Source organism: Salvelinus alpinus, chromosome 34, assembly GCF_045679555.1.
Source record: "Salvelinus alpinus chromosome 34, SLU_Salpinus.1, whole genome shotgun sequence".
Lineage (NCBI taxonomy): Eukaryota > Metazoa > Chordata > Actinopteri > Salmoniformes > Salmonidae > Salvelinus > Salvelinus alpinus.
The window spans coordinates 17,750,152-17,764,411 of record NC_092119.1 but is presented as its reverse complement, the minus strand read 5'-3'; the positions used below and the strand labels follow the sequence as shown (position 1 = coordinate 17,764,411).

At 44.2% G+C, this 14,260-nt stretch overlaps 1 protein-coding gene across 2 annotated transcripts in view; it reads left to right on the top strand.

The window, feature by feature from the left end:
• The first annotated feature begins 10,012 nt into the window (after positions 1 to 10,012).
• LOC139563415 (actin-histidine N-methyltransferase-like) overlaps positions 10,013 to 14,260 on the top strand; it is a 52,588-nt gene continuing 48,340 nt past the window's right edge. The window contains exons 1-2 of one of the 2 annotated variants that reach the window (XM_071382065.1): positions 10,013 to 10,117; positions 14,014 to 14,151. In XM_071382065.1, the coding sequence (XP_071238166.1) occupies positions 14,090 to 14,151 (62 nt within the window). In that variant the 5' untranslated portion in view covers positions 10,013 to 10,117; positions 14,014 to 14,089. The remainder of the gene's footprint in view (positions 10,118 to 14,013; positions 14,152 to 14,260) is intronic. The other variant, XM_071382066.1, reaches the window with a different exon arrangement.

The following is a 14,260-nucleotide window of genomic DNA, read 5'->3' as shown; positions in this document are numbered from 1 at the left end:
GAGCCTGGTGTGTCTCAGCCTTGTCATTACTTTCCTCCCTTCTCTCTCGACCTGATGACCTCCCTGCCCCCAACTTTTCCTGAATCTTCTACAGGTGTCTTCCCTTTCTCTTCCCTTTCCCACAACTCTTGCCTTTTGTTTTTAACCACTGTTTTTATCAACCCCTTGGCTTCTGCTTTACTGATTGACAGTTCCATCTCAACATTAGATGTTTGAGAGCCTGCTTGGTGATAACATCCACCTCCTCATTCCCCTCTACTCCCACATGAGCTGGTAAACAGAGGAACATCACAAATACCCATCTGTCTCACCCTATACAAGCACTGCAAAACCTCATACAATACATCCTGTCTGCTCCAAGACACAAATTAATTTAAGCTCAACAGTGCTGCACAGGACTCAGAGCAGATGACTACCCTGTCTGGCTTCACCTCCTCCACCTAGTCTGCAGCCAAGAGTATGGCCAGCAACTCCATTGTGTCACTGCCACCTTAAACTCAGGAACACAAAAAGCTGCGCCTGTCCTCCCTGCTTTAGGGTCCTAAGATCCATTTGTGAATATATTAAAGAAAGCATAGTACTGTGTTCTTAAATGTTCACTTACAACTGAATCTACTCCTTCCTCAACAGCTCTTAGCCTCTCAAGCAACCCTAGATATATCACTGGCTGAAGGAGAAACCAAGGTGGGATAGCAGGAAGAAGCACAGAGGGGCTAAACTCCCTCCCAAACAGCCCCATCTCTCTAACCATGCCATTGCCTATCCACCCAAAACATGTATTCAGATTTTGTTCATGTTCCCAGCACTCTAGGAGTACATTTTTTGTAGGATGTGTAACCGTATGTCCTTGTAGATTATCCAATATGTTAGTTGTTGTCTTCTTAACAAAGAGGGGGTCAAAATCAAAAGTAACAGTCAGTATCTGGTGTGGCCACCAGCTGCATTAAGTACTGCAGTGCATTTCCTCCTCATGAACTGCACCAGATTTGCCAGTTCTTGCTGTGAGATGTTACCCCACTCTTCCAAGGCACCTGCAAGTTCCCGGATATTTCTGGGGGGAATGGCCCTAGCCTTCACCCTCCGATCCAACAGGTCCCAGACGTGCTCAATGGGATTGCGATCCGGGCTCTTCGCTGGCCAGGGCAGAACACTGACATTCCTGTCTTGCAGGAAATCACGCACAGAATGAGCAGTATGGCTGGTGGCATTGTCATGCTGGAGGGTCATGTTAGGAGGAGCCTGCAGGAAGGGTACCACATGAGGGAGGACGATGTCTTCCCTGTAACACACAGCGTTGAGATTGCCTGCAATGACAAGCTCAGTCCGACGATGCTGTGACACACCGCCCCAGACCATGACGGACCCTCCACCTCCAAATTGCTCCCGCTCCAGAGTACAGGCCTCGGTGTAACGCTCATTCGTTCGACGATAAACGCAAATCCGACCATCACCCCTGGTGAGACAAAACCGTGACTCGTCAGTGAAGAGCACTTTTTGCCAGTCCTGTCTGGTCCAGGGACGGTGGGTTTGTGCCCATAGGCGACGTTGTTGCCGGTGATGTCTGGTGAGGACCTGCCTTACAACAGGCCTACAAGCCCTCAGTCCAGCCTCTCTCAGCCTATTGCGGACAGTCTGAGCACTGATGGAGGGATTGTGCGTTCCTGGTGTAACTCGGGCAGTTGTTGTTGCCATCCTGTACCTGTCCTGCAGGTGTGAGGTTCGGATGTACCGATCCTGTGCAGGTGTTGTTACACGTGGTCTGCCACTGCGAGGACGATCAGCTGCCCGTCCTGTCTCCCTGTAGCGCTGTCTTAGGCGTCTCACAGTACAGACATTGCAATTTATTGTCCTGGCCACATCTGCAGTCCTCATGCCTCTTTGCAGCATGCCTAAGACACGTTCACGCAGATGAGCAGGGACCCTGGGCATCTTTCTTTTAGTGTTTTACGGAGTCAGTATAACGGCCTCTTTAGTGTCCTAAGTTTTCATAACTGTGACCTTAATTGCCTAACGTCTGTAAGCTGTTAGTGTCTTAACGACCGTTCCAGAGATGCATGTTCATTAATTCTTTATGGTTCATTGAACAAGCATGGGAAACTGTGTTTAAACCCTTTACAATGAAGATCTGTGAAGTTATTTGGATTTTTACGAATTATCTTTGAAACACAGTGTCCTGAAAAGGGGACATTTCTTTTTTTGCTGAGTTTAGCTTTTTTAAAGATGTCTGAGCTGCTGACCCATATGCTACACTTCCATAATCCAGTGATGACCATGACAGTGCTATATATAGTATTTTCAACACCAATCCATCTGCCCCCCACTACATTCCTGACAGGCAATATTTTCTTTCCTTTGACAACTACTCAAAGGAATTCCAGTGTCAAACCAGATCCCCAGAAACCTAAACACTCCCACCCTCTCCAGACTCCTTCTATATAGTTTCAAGTATATTTCCTCCCCAACCTTCCAGAAATAAACACAGTCTGTGTTTTCTCAAATGACACATCCCTGGGGGGTACCTTTATCTACTTCATAGCTTTTTGACATAGAGCCCCTCACCCTCACTTGTATTGATCGCCCAAAAATACAATCTTTTATCCTTCCTCCAACCCCCATGATATCCTTATTTGCCTGTGCCATCCGTATGACTGACTTAAGGCACAGTACAGGATCCATTGTTCCCCTGCCTTTCCTGACCCCACTTTCATCTGGTGACATTAGTCCTCTACTCTCTAGAAAGTATGTCAGCCTTTCTGTTATTATCCTTTCCATAAGTTTACATACACGAGATGTCAATGTTATCGGTCTATAGCTTGAAAGACGAGTAGGGTCTTTCCCTGGTTTCCGTAGCGGCACCACTACAGCCTGCTTCCAACTTCCAGGCAGTTTCCCTTCCTGCCACATGTTATTGTAAAGGTACAATACTTTTCCCATTGCAGTGTCACTGAGATGAGCCATCATGATGTAACACATCTCATCCTTCCCAGGTGATGATACCCCAGCTTTAGCTAATGATCTCTTCATCTCAGCCATCGTAAAAAAAAAAGGGTCATTCAATGCATCCCCCACCATCTCTCTCTGTTCCAGGACCCCCGGATGTTCTCCTCTAACCCCATCTCCCACGCTGCCCCTCTTCTGTCAGATTATTTGAGCTGTGCACCTTCACAAATGCCTGGGCTAAAATCTCTGCTTTCCCTATATCTCTCACTGCAACAGTCTCCTGTCATCCTATCCTGCCACACTGATTTCAGACCTGCTCTCTTATTTGTACATAGAGGTTATGGGGAGGAACGATGTTGTAAGTAACTGACACAGGTCTTGGTAGTGGTGGTCAGCTAGTGAAGAGGTCCCAATGTCACGTACCGTCTTCCTGCTGAATTTGAATCGTGGGAAAACCCAGGTTATAGTTAACACTCCAAGTGAAAAAATACACAAGAGCCAGTCTTCAGAACAGGAGACTAAACGTCACAGCCACAGGCCCGCTCATGACTTTGAGCAAGAAATGGACTTTCAGGAGTTAAATGGACTTGACATAGGGAGAGTCAATGTGGGAGGTTTTGAAAACTAAGGTAGGATTTTTTTTTAACCTTCACAGTAAAGAACAAGTTTGTAATCTGAATATGTGCTTCTTATTATCACATAGGCAGGAGGTCTCTATATTCTCATACATGTGTTCTACTGTAGCCTACATTGATTTATTTTATTTGAAGTTATAATATAATATTCCGATATTGTGATATTTGTTCTACTGCTACATTGATGTCTTGAAAATGATCAGAAATGCAGGTCTAGTAAGCCCCACAGCTGAGTATGTACGTATGTATATGGCCGGTGTTCTGCAGTGACGTCTAAGAATGTTGCTCTACATTGACGTCTACAACATTAGGCTATAAGAAATGCAGACTTGTGTAAGCCCCACAGCTGAGTATGTACGTATGCATATGGCCGGTGTTCTGCAGTGACGTCTAAGAATGTTGCTCTACATTGACGTCTACAACATTAGGCTATAAGAAATGCAGACTTGTGTAAGCCTCGCAGCTATACTCAAGTATGTGGGCATACTGCAGTGATGTTGAAAATGCTTTGAATTAAATCAGCACCTTGAGAGTGTTGTCTGTTTCACCACCATAGATCGTAGGCTACTTGGCTGTGTACTGCTATGTAGTGTTTGACACTTTTTTTCCCTCAATGTGTTCCGGCACCTCAGAGCCCCCCGGATAATCCCCCTTCTCGCACTCACTATGTATTCTGGGACCACCCGATTTACAAGTGAAGCACTGAGTACACATGATAGTGTACTGTAGGAATGAAGGTAGAAGATTCCTATTTGGGAAAGCGGAGTGGGGTCAGTGAACAGGAGCTGTCTCAGGTTGAGGTATAGAATTCAGATATAGAAACAGTGAGTGATGGAGTAGGAGGAGCCGCAAGGCATGTGCTACCCATGGGTACAGGGGGAGAAGGAGTAACGCAGTTCCCTGGTGATTACTACCCCCTCGTCCCCTCGTAGACTCCCTGGTGATTACTACCCCCTCGTAGATCCGGTGCAGATTCATTTCCAGTTACTGGGATAATCCTGGTTCCCCGGCCGTCTTTAAGACTCACAAGCCCTTTCTCAACCAGTAGTTCCTCGAACACTTGTCCATTTACAACAGTCCGTGACCCCCGCCAGAGCGTACTATGAGCATTAAAATCCCCACACCACATTACATGTCTCCTATCTTTACCTTCTACACTCCCAAGGGCCGTCAATTCTAGTCTCTTACACGGGTTGTAAAAGTTCACCATTACCATATTCCCCCTCCCAACCACACGTCTACATACTTGTCGAGCTACGACCTACGATTAAGATTATCCTACCAACGGGACATTAAAAACTGTAACACCTTATGCTTCACCGAGACGAGGCTGAACGACAATACGGACAATATAATAGAGCTAGCGGGATTTTCCATGCGCCGGCAGAACAGAGACACTACCTCTGGTAAGACGAGGGGTGGGGGTGTGTGTCTATTTGTCAATAACAGCTGGTGCGCGATGTCTAATATTAAAGAAGTCTCGAGGTATTGCTCGCCTGAGGTAGAGTACCTTATGATAAGCTGTAGGCCACACTATCTACCAAGAGAGATCTCATCTATATTATTCGTAGCCGTCTATTTCCCACCACAGAACGAAGCTGGCACCTCGACCGCTCTCAACCAACTCAAAAATGCCTGCAAAGAAGAAAATGCTCACCCAGAAGTGGCGCTCCTAGTGGCCAGGGACTTTAATGCAGGAAACTTAATTTGGTAAAACTGTTTTTTTACCAGCATGTCACATATGCAAAAAAATCCTAGACCATCTTTACTCCACACACAGATGCTCTCCCCAGCCCTCCATTTGGCAAATCTGACCATAATTCTATCCTCCTGATTCCTGCTTACAAGCAAAATCTAAAGCAGGAAGTACCAGTGACTCGCTCAATACGGAAGTGGTCAGATGATACGGATGCTACGCTACAGGACTGTTTTGCTAGCACAGACTGGAATATGTTCCGGGATTCATCCAATAACATTGAGGAGTACATCACCTCAGTCATCGGCTTCATCAATAAGTGTATTGACGACGTCGTCCCCACAGTGACTGTACGTACATATCCCAACCAGATGCCATGGATTACAGGCAACATCTACACTGAGCTAAAGGCTACCGCTTTCAAGGAGTGGGAGACTAATCCGGACGCTGATAAGAAATCCCGCTATGCCCTGAGACGAACCATCAAACAAGCAAAGCGTCAACTTCCTGACGAGCCACCCCCAGGTGGTAAGAGTAGGTAACAACACATCTGCCACGCTGATCCTTAACACTGGGGCCCAGTGTGTACTTAGTCCCCTCGTGTATTCCCTGTTCACCCGCGACTGCGTAGCCAAACACGACTCCAACACCATCATTAAGTTTGCTAACGACACAACAGTGGTAGGCCTGATCACCAACAACGATGAGACGGCCTATAGGGAGGAGGTCAGAGAACTGGCAGTGTCGTGCCAGGACAACAACCTCTTCCTCAATGCAAGACAAAGGAGCTGATCGTGGACTACAGGAAAAGGCGGGCTGAACAGGCCCTCATTACCATTGACGACTGTAGTGGAGCGGGTCGAGAGTTTCAAGTTCCTCGGTGTCCACATTACCAACGAACTATCATGGCACAAACATACCAAGACAGTCGGGGAGAGGGGACGACAAAATCTTTTCCCCCCTTTGGAGACTGAAAAGATTTGGCATGGGTTGTCGTGGAAAATTGCAAGATTATGTTATAATGCTTGTATTACATTATAATAGTTGTTACATTCGACAGAATAGAGTATTGTGTGTGTGTTCCACTGAGGATGGGTCTCTATGATAACACTGACAGAGGAGATTTACGATGTCTTTGGGGTGATAAAACCTAAAGAGCATCTCAGAGAACATGAGCTAATGGTTCTTAAATGGTAGTTTAAGTATAACTCTGACTGGTGTGTAGTTTGTAACTCTCCTCATTTGGTAAAGTAGAAATATGCCACCACAGGGTCCCCAGATCCTCAAAAGGTTCTACAGCTGCACCATCGAAAGCATCCTGACCGGTTGCATCATTGCCTGGTATGGCAACTGCTCGGCATCTGACCGTAAGGGGCTACAGAGGGCAGTGCGAACGGCCTAGTACATCACTGGGGCCAAGCTTCCTGCCACCCAGGACCTATATAATAGGTGGTGTCAGAGGAAAGCCCATAAAATTGTCAGAGTCACCCAAGAGTCACCCAGTCACCCAAGTTATAGACTGTTTTCTCTCCTACCACACGGCAAGCAGTACCGGAACACCAAGTCTAGGAACAAAAGGCTCCCCCAAACCACAAGACTGCTGAACAATTAATCAAATCGCCACCGGACAATTTACATTGATCCCCCCCCTCTTGTACACTGCTGCTCCTCGCTGTTTATTATCTATGCATAGTCACTTCACCCCCACCAACATGCACAAATTACCTCAACACCCACACAGTACCGGTGCCCCATGTATATAGCCTCATTATTGTAATTCTTATTGTGTTACTTTTAAATACATTTTACCCCGTTTTTTCTCCCCAATCTCATGGTATCCAATTAATTGTTAGCAATTACTATCTTGTCTCATCGCTACAACTCCCGTATGGGCTCGGGAGAGACGAAGGTCGAAAGGCATGCGTCCTCCGAAACACACCCCAACCAAGCCGCACTGCTTCTTAACACACGCCTCCAACCCGGAAGCCAGCCGCACCAATGTGTCGGAGGAAACACCGTGCACCCACGTAAACAATGTTACCGTTCTTGATTTGTATTGGTTGTTGGAAAGTGTGCTCTTCTTCATTTCTCTGCTATTGGCACATTTTTGACCGGTTTCAGATTTTTTAAGTGTTTTACAGCGAAAACACAATATAGCATTATATTAGCTTACCACAATAGCCAAACACACAACCACATTCATTCACCGCAAAGGTAGCGATCGCAAAAAAACAGCAAAAGATATAAAATTAATCACTAACCTTGACCAACTTCATCAGATGATAGTCCTATAACATCAGGTTATACAATACACTTATGTTTTGTTCGAAAATGTGCATATTTTGAGCTGCAAACCGTGGTTATACATTGTGAATATGTAGCATCGATTCACCAGAATCTCTGGAGAAATTTTGGACAGTCACCTAATCTAATCAAAGAACTCATCATAAACTTTACTAAAAAATACATGTTGGACAGCAAATGAAAGATACACTAGTTCTTAATGCAATCGCCGTGTTAGATTTAAAAAAATTACTTTACCATAACAAACAGCTTACGTTATAGCGAGACAGCACCCGCAAAAAGGAAGGAAAGTACGACTAAACATTTTCCACAGAAATACGAAATAACATCATAAATGGTTCTTACTTTTGCTGAGCTTCCATCAGAATCTTGTACAAGGAGTCCTTGGTCCAGAATAAATCGTTGTTTGGTTTTAGAATGTCCTCTTCTCCTGTCGAATTAGCAACCTTAGCTAGCCAAGTGGCGCGAAGATGTCCATCTTCACCTAACGCAGAGAACGGAAAACTCCAAAACTCCCGATAAACGTTGAATAATCTGATAAAACTATATTGAAAAAACAAACTTTACGATGATATTATCACATGTATCAAATAAAATCAAAGCCGGAGATATTAGCCGTCTATACCGAACGCTTTTCAGAAGCCAATGCTGATGTCCTTCCCGCGCTTTGGTAGACAAAGGAAATAGTGGTCACGTCATTCCAAGAGCTCTTGTTCGACCTCAGATCAAGCTAGACACCCCATTCCACCTCCCACTGCCTGTTGACATCTAGTGGAAGGCGTATGAAGTGCATGTATATCCATAGATTTCAAGCAAATGAATAGGAAGGCCCTGGAACAGAGCCTCGATTTCAGATTTTTCACTTCCTGTCAGGAAGTTTTCTGCAAAATGAGTTCTGTTTTACTCACAGATATAATTCAAACGGTTTTAGAAACTTGAGAGTGTTTTCTATCCAATAGTAATAATAATATGCATATTGTACGATCTAGAATAGAGTACGAGGCAGTTTAATTTGGGCACGATTTTTTACAAAGTGAAAACAGCGCCCCCATATTGACAAGAAGTTTTAAGGGCTTGTAAGTAAGCATTTCCCGGTAAAGTCTACACTTGTTGCATTCGGCGCATGTGACAAATAAAGTTTGATTTGATACTCCTGTTCAATTATGAAAATTAACCAATACATGAATCCTGGCTGGACTGATTCTCAATCTTACTTAGGTCATCCTGTACATTTTCCTATGTCAGTCCTGTGATCCCAATATACCTCACTGCCTGCTCCACTATGATCTGTATCTTCATAGTCTTAGATTGTAATGTTTCTGAGCAATTGTTTGCTGCTGTCACAAATGTAACAGCCTTCTTCATGTCTACTACCAGTCTTGTGTTCTCCCCCATTCTGCTCCCTACATCACGCCCAACCTGCATCCCAACCTGCACTGGAATTCCGGCTCTTCTAGGTGCCCCGCTTGTTTCTGCGTGAACTACTGTACTACTACGGCTTCTGCATACAATATTTTACACTCACTCCTCCTGCTGCCCTTCCACCTGTCTTTTCATCACTGCACAAGCCCCATAGTTACAGCTCTTTAACTGTACCACGTCTCCACATTTCCCATATCCATATCCTCCCCCACATGTCTCACATCTCCTTTTGCCTTTACACAACGCTGCCAGATGCCCTTTGACAGATTACAGCAACGCAACAGTTTCGGAACAAACTCTGACATAGTAACTCATATATCCAATCCTATTTTTTTCTGTCTACAATTTCTTCAAAGTTTAGTAGCACTGACAGGCTATCTACCTTTTTCCCATCTGGTGTTAGCTGGAGGTTCTTTGCCTCAATAAGAGAGCCTCCCTTCAAGTGGTCCTTTATTTCAATTCAATTTAAGGGCTTTATTGGAATGGAAAACATATGTTTACATTGCCAAAGCAAATTAAATAGATAAACAAAAGTGAAATAAACTACACAAAACTAACAGTAAACATTACACTCACAAAAGTTCCAAAAGAATAAAGACATTTCAAATGTCATATTATGTATATATACAGTGTTGTAATGATGTGCAAATAGTTAAAGTACAAAAGGGAAAATAAATAAACATAAATATGGGTTGTATTTTCAATGGTGTTTGTTCTTCACTGGTTGCCCTTTTCTTGTGGCAACAGGTCACAAATCTGCTGTGATTGCACACTGTGGTACTTCACCTAATAGATATGGGAGTTTATCAAAATTGAATTTGTTTTTGAATTCTTTGTGGGTTCTTCTTGACCAATCCGTACGAAGAACCGGTCAAAAATGTGCCAATAGCAGAGAAATGAAGAAGAGCACACTTTCCAACAACCAATACAAATCAAGAACGGTAACATTGTTTACGTGGGTGTAGAACGTTTGTGATCCAATCAAATCGTTAGAAAAAATATGTTACATTCGTGGCTCGCCCAAATCAACATCCATGTTAGGTTTTGCTCCCCTACCTTGTGCAAGAGACTTGAATTCCAGTTTGACAGGAGAGAACTAGCTACTGTACTCAATTACAAGGTAACTTAGTTTATAAAGCAAGTTATTAGCAATTATGTGCATGCAATTACTGTTTGATATTACTAATCATTCTGCTTTCCATTTAGCTAAAGCTTTACCTGTCATTCCTGCATTGCGGCGCGAACGTCGCTTTCATATTTGCGAGCCAAGCTAGCTGGTTAGCTAACTAGCAAGTGTGTGTTATAATTTTGCCTTTCAAAAACACTATTGTTGCTGGTTGTTTCCCAATTCTATATACTAACTAGCGAGAGACCTTAACGTACTAGTTTGATAATCACATTCTACGATATGTTTCTTGGACAAGGGAAATGAATGGGCTCGTCTGCTACAGTACACTGCAAAACCACGACTGTTAGCCAGTTTGATGGCGTGATTCAGTTGGCTCGCTAGATAGCTTGACAGACCTAACTGAAAAGCTAGTTCAGTTGGACTGGGAAGCTATTTTAAAGTGATCTGTTGCCAGTAAGTGTCACCTGCTTTCTAGCTATCCTGCTAGCTAACTAGTACAGTGGAATTGATTAGCTAGTTTTAAGCAACAAGCTTCCTTGAGGGAAGTCAGGATGAATAAAGCCCTTTTTTAAAATAATGTTCAACAATCCTTTTATAGCAAGGTAACATCTTGGGGGGATAATTCGAACATGTTGGATTGGTGGACAGCTTGTTACCATGGTTACTCCATGGCTCTCAAGTCTGAAAGAAGTTGCTGTAAAAAAAATGCAAGTCTCTACAAGGCAGAATGTTGAATAGAGTGATATTTAAACCAGTGGAGGCTCCTCAGAAGAGTAAGGGGAGGACCATCCTATTGAAACATTTAGAAAGTTATCCTTTTTTAGATACAGCTGTACTATACATTCACGTCACCAAATAACTGATTAAAACACTGTTTTGCAACGAGGACAACAATTTTACCCAGAGGACACTATTTTCTGTCCTACTCTGGGTACATCGACTTCAATACAAAACCTAGGAGGCTCATGATTCTCACACCCTTCCATAGACTTGCACAGTAATTATGATGTCCTCCAACCTATCAGAGCTCTTGCAGCATAAACTGACATGTTGTCCATCCAATCAAAGGATCAGAGAATACAGCTAGCACTGCAGTGCATAAAATGTGGTGAGTAGTTGACTCAAAGAGAGAAAGGCCAGTTTTGAACAAATTAATTTCTTCAAAAATTAAGTTGAAGCAGCAGAAAGAGAGCTCCATATTTCATAATTTTTTTTCACTTACTTAGCTAGCTAATTTAGCCTAATCAAACACCCGGCTCAAACAGAGAGGAATGATATTTATGTTAGCTAGCTGGCTAAGGCTAACCAACACACCTTGATAGCTAGCTGGCTAAGGCTAACCAACACACCTTGATAGCTAGCTGGCTAAGGCTAACCAACACACCTTGATAGCTAGCTGGCTAAGGCTAACCAACACACCTTGATAGCTAGCTGGCTAAGGCTAACCAACACACCTTGATAGCTAGCTGGCTAAGGCTAACCAGCACACCTTGATAGCTAGCTGGCTAAGGCTAACCAACACACCTTGATAGCTAGCTGGCTAAGGCTAACCAACACACCTTGATAGCTAGCTGGCTAAGGCTAACCAACACACCTTGATAGCTAGCTGGCTAAGGCTAACCAACACACCTTGATAGCTAGCTGGCTAAGGCTAACCAACACACCTTGATAGCTAGCTGGCTAAGGCTAACCAACACACCCTGATAGCTAGCTGGCTAAGGCTAACCAACACACCTTGATTACTCCAATTTGTCTCTTGACCTGTGCACCTCCGTTATAAGCTTTAATTTGTAGGCTAGGTTGTAGCAACCCCACAGTACACCCGGAAAGCATTCAGACCCCTTCCCTTATTCCACAGTTTGTTACGTTACAGCCTTATTCTAAAATTGATTAATTTTACAAAATTCCTCATCAATCTACACACAATACCCCATAATAACAAAGCGAAAACAGGTTTTTAAAAATGTTTGCTAATTTATTAAACAAGAAATTGTAAATACCTTATTTACATAAGTATTCAGACCCTTTGCTACGAGACTCGAAATTGAGCTCAGGTGCATCCTGTTTCCATTGATCATCCTTTCTACAACTTGATTGGAGTTCACCTGTGGTAAATTCAATTGATTGGACATGATTTGGGAAGGCACACACCTGTCTATATAAGGTCCCACAGTTGACAGTGCATGTCAGAGCAAAAACGACCTCATGGCTTGGAAGGAATTGTCCGTCGGGCTGCGAGACAGGATTGTGTCGAGGCACACATCTGGGGAAGGGTACACAACAAATGTCTGCAGCATGGTCCCCAAGAACACAATGGTCTCCTTCATTCTTAAATGGAGAAGGGCCTTGGTCAGGGAGGTAACCAAGAACCCGATGGCCACTCTGACAGAGCTCCAGAGTTACTCTCTGGAGATGGGAGAACCTTCCAGAAGAACAACCATCTCTGCAGCACTCCACCAGTCAGGCCTTTATGGTAGGGAGGCCAGAGGGAAGCCACTCCTCAGTAAAAACTCCACTTGGAGTTTTCCAAAAGGCACCTAAAGGACTCTGACCATGAGAAACAAGATTCTTTACTAAGTACTTTGTCGAAGCACCTTTGGCAGCGATTACAGTCTCCAAAGGATAAACATAAACAAAATAGAGCTAATCACAGGCAAAATCCTAGAGCAGAACTTGGTTGTCTGCTTTCTAACAGACACTGGGAGACATTCACCTTTCAACAGGACACTAACCAACTGTATGTTAGTTGTGTAGATCCAGCCAAATGGAGGGTCTGACAACAATCAATAAATGTTGATTTTTAGAGTGAACTATCACCCCTCCATTTTGTGACTTACAGTAGGGTAGTTTAGGGTTTGGAACTTTGATTCACTGATGCCTCATTTGGTCTGGTTGGTCCTAATGGATGCATACTTGATTGTGTTGGTGGAGGATTCTTGGCAGCCTTTAAAACAGTCTCAAGGGCCAGAGCTAGTGAACAATAACATGGCATGCTATTGGCCAAAACCACTGAAAGGGGGTCAAAGCCTTTGTCCATTTGAGTGGAAGAAGAGGGTTGGAGTTTAGCCTGCACACTGTTTAACTGGGATCTGAATGTCACATTTAGGCTGTCCCAAATCCCAGACACCAACACTGATGTTTCATATCACCCAAGTGATTCCTTTCTACAACACCTTTATAAACTCAGCAAAAAAAAAAAAGTCCCTTTTTCAGGACCCTGTCTTTCAAAGATAATTCGTAAAAATCCAAATATCTTCATTGTAAAGGGCTTAAACACCGTTTCCCATGCTTGTTCAATGAACCATAAACAATCAATGAACATGCACCTGTGGAATGGTCGTTAAGACACTAACAGCTTACAGACGGTGGGCAATTAAGGTCACAGTTATGAAAACTTAGGACACTAAAGAGGCCGTTATACTGACTCCGTAAAACACCAAAAGAAAGATGCCAGGGTCCCTGCTCATCTGCATGAACGTGCCTTAGGCATGCTGCAAGGTGGCATGAGAACTGCAGATGTGGCCAGGGCAATAAATTGCAATGTCCATACTGTGAGACGCCTAAGACAGCGCTACAGGGAGACAGGACGGGCAGCTGATCGTCCTCGCAGTGGCAGATCACGTGTAACAACACCTGCACAGGATCAGTACATCCGAACCTCACACCTGCAGGACAGGTACAGGATGGCAACAACAACTGCCCGAGTTACACCAGGAACGCACAATCCCTCCATCAGTGCTCAGACTGTCCGCAATAGGCTGAGAGAGGCTGGACTGAGGGCTTGTAGGCCTGTTGTAAGGCAGGTCCTCACCAGACATCATCGGCAACAACGTCGCCTATGGGCACAAAGTGCTCTTTACTGACGAGTCGCGGTTTTGTCTCACCAGGGGTGATGGTCGGATTCGAGGAATGAGCGTGTCTGGGACCTGTTGGATGAGAGGGTGAGGGCCGTTCCCCCCAGAAATGTCCGGGAACTTGCAGGTGCCTTGGTGGAAGAGTGGGGTAACATCTCACAGCAAGAACTGGTAAATCTGGTGCAGTCCATGAGGAAGAGATGCACTGCAGTACTTAATGCAGCTGGTGGCCACACCAGATACTGTTACTTTTGATATTCACCCCCCCTTTGTTCAGGGA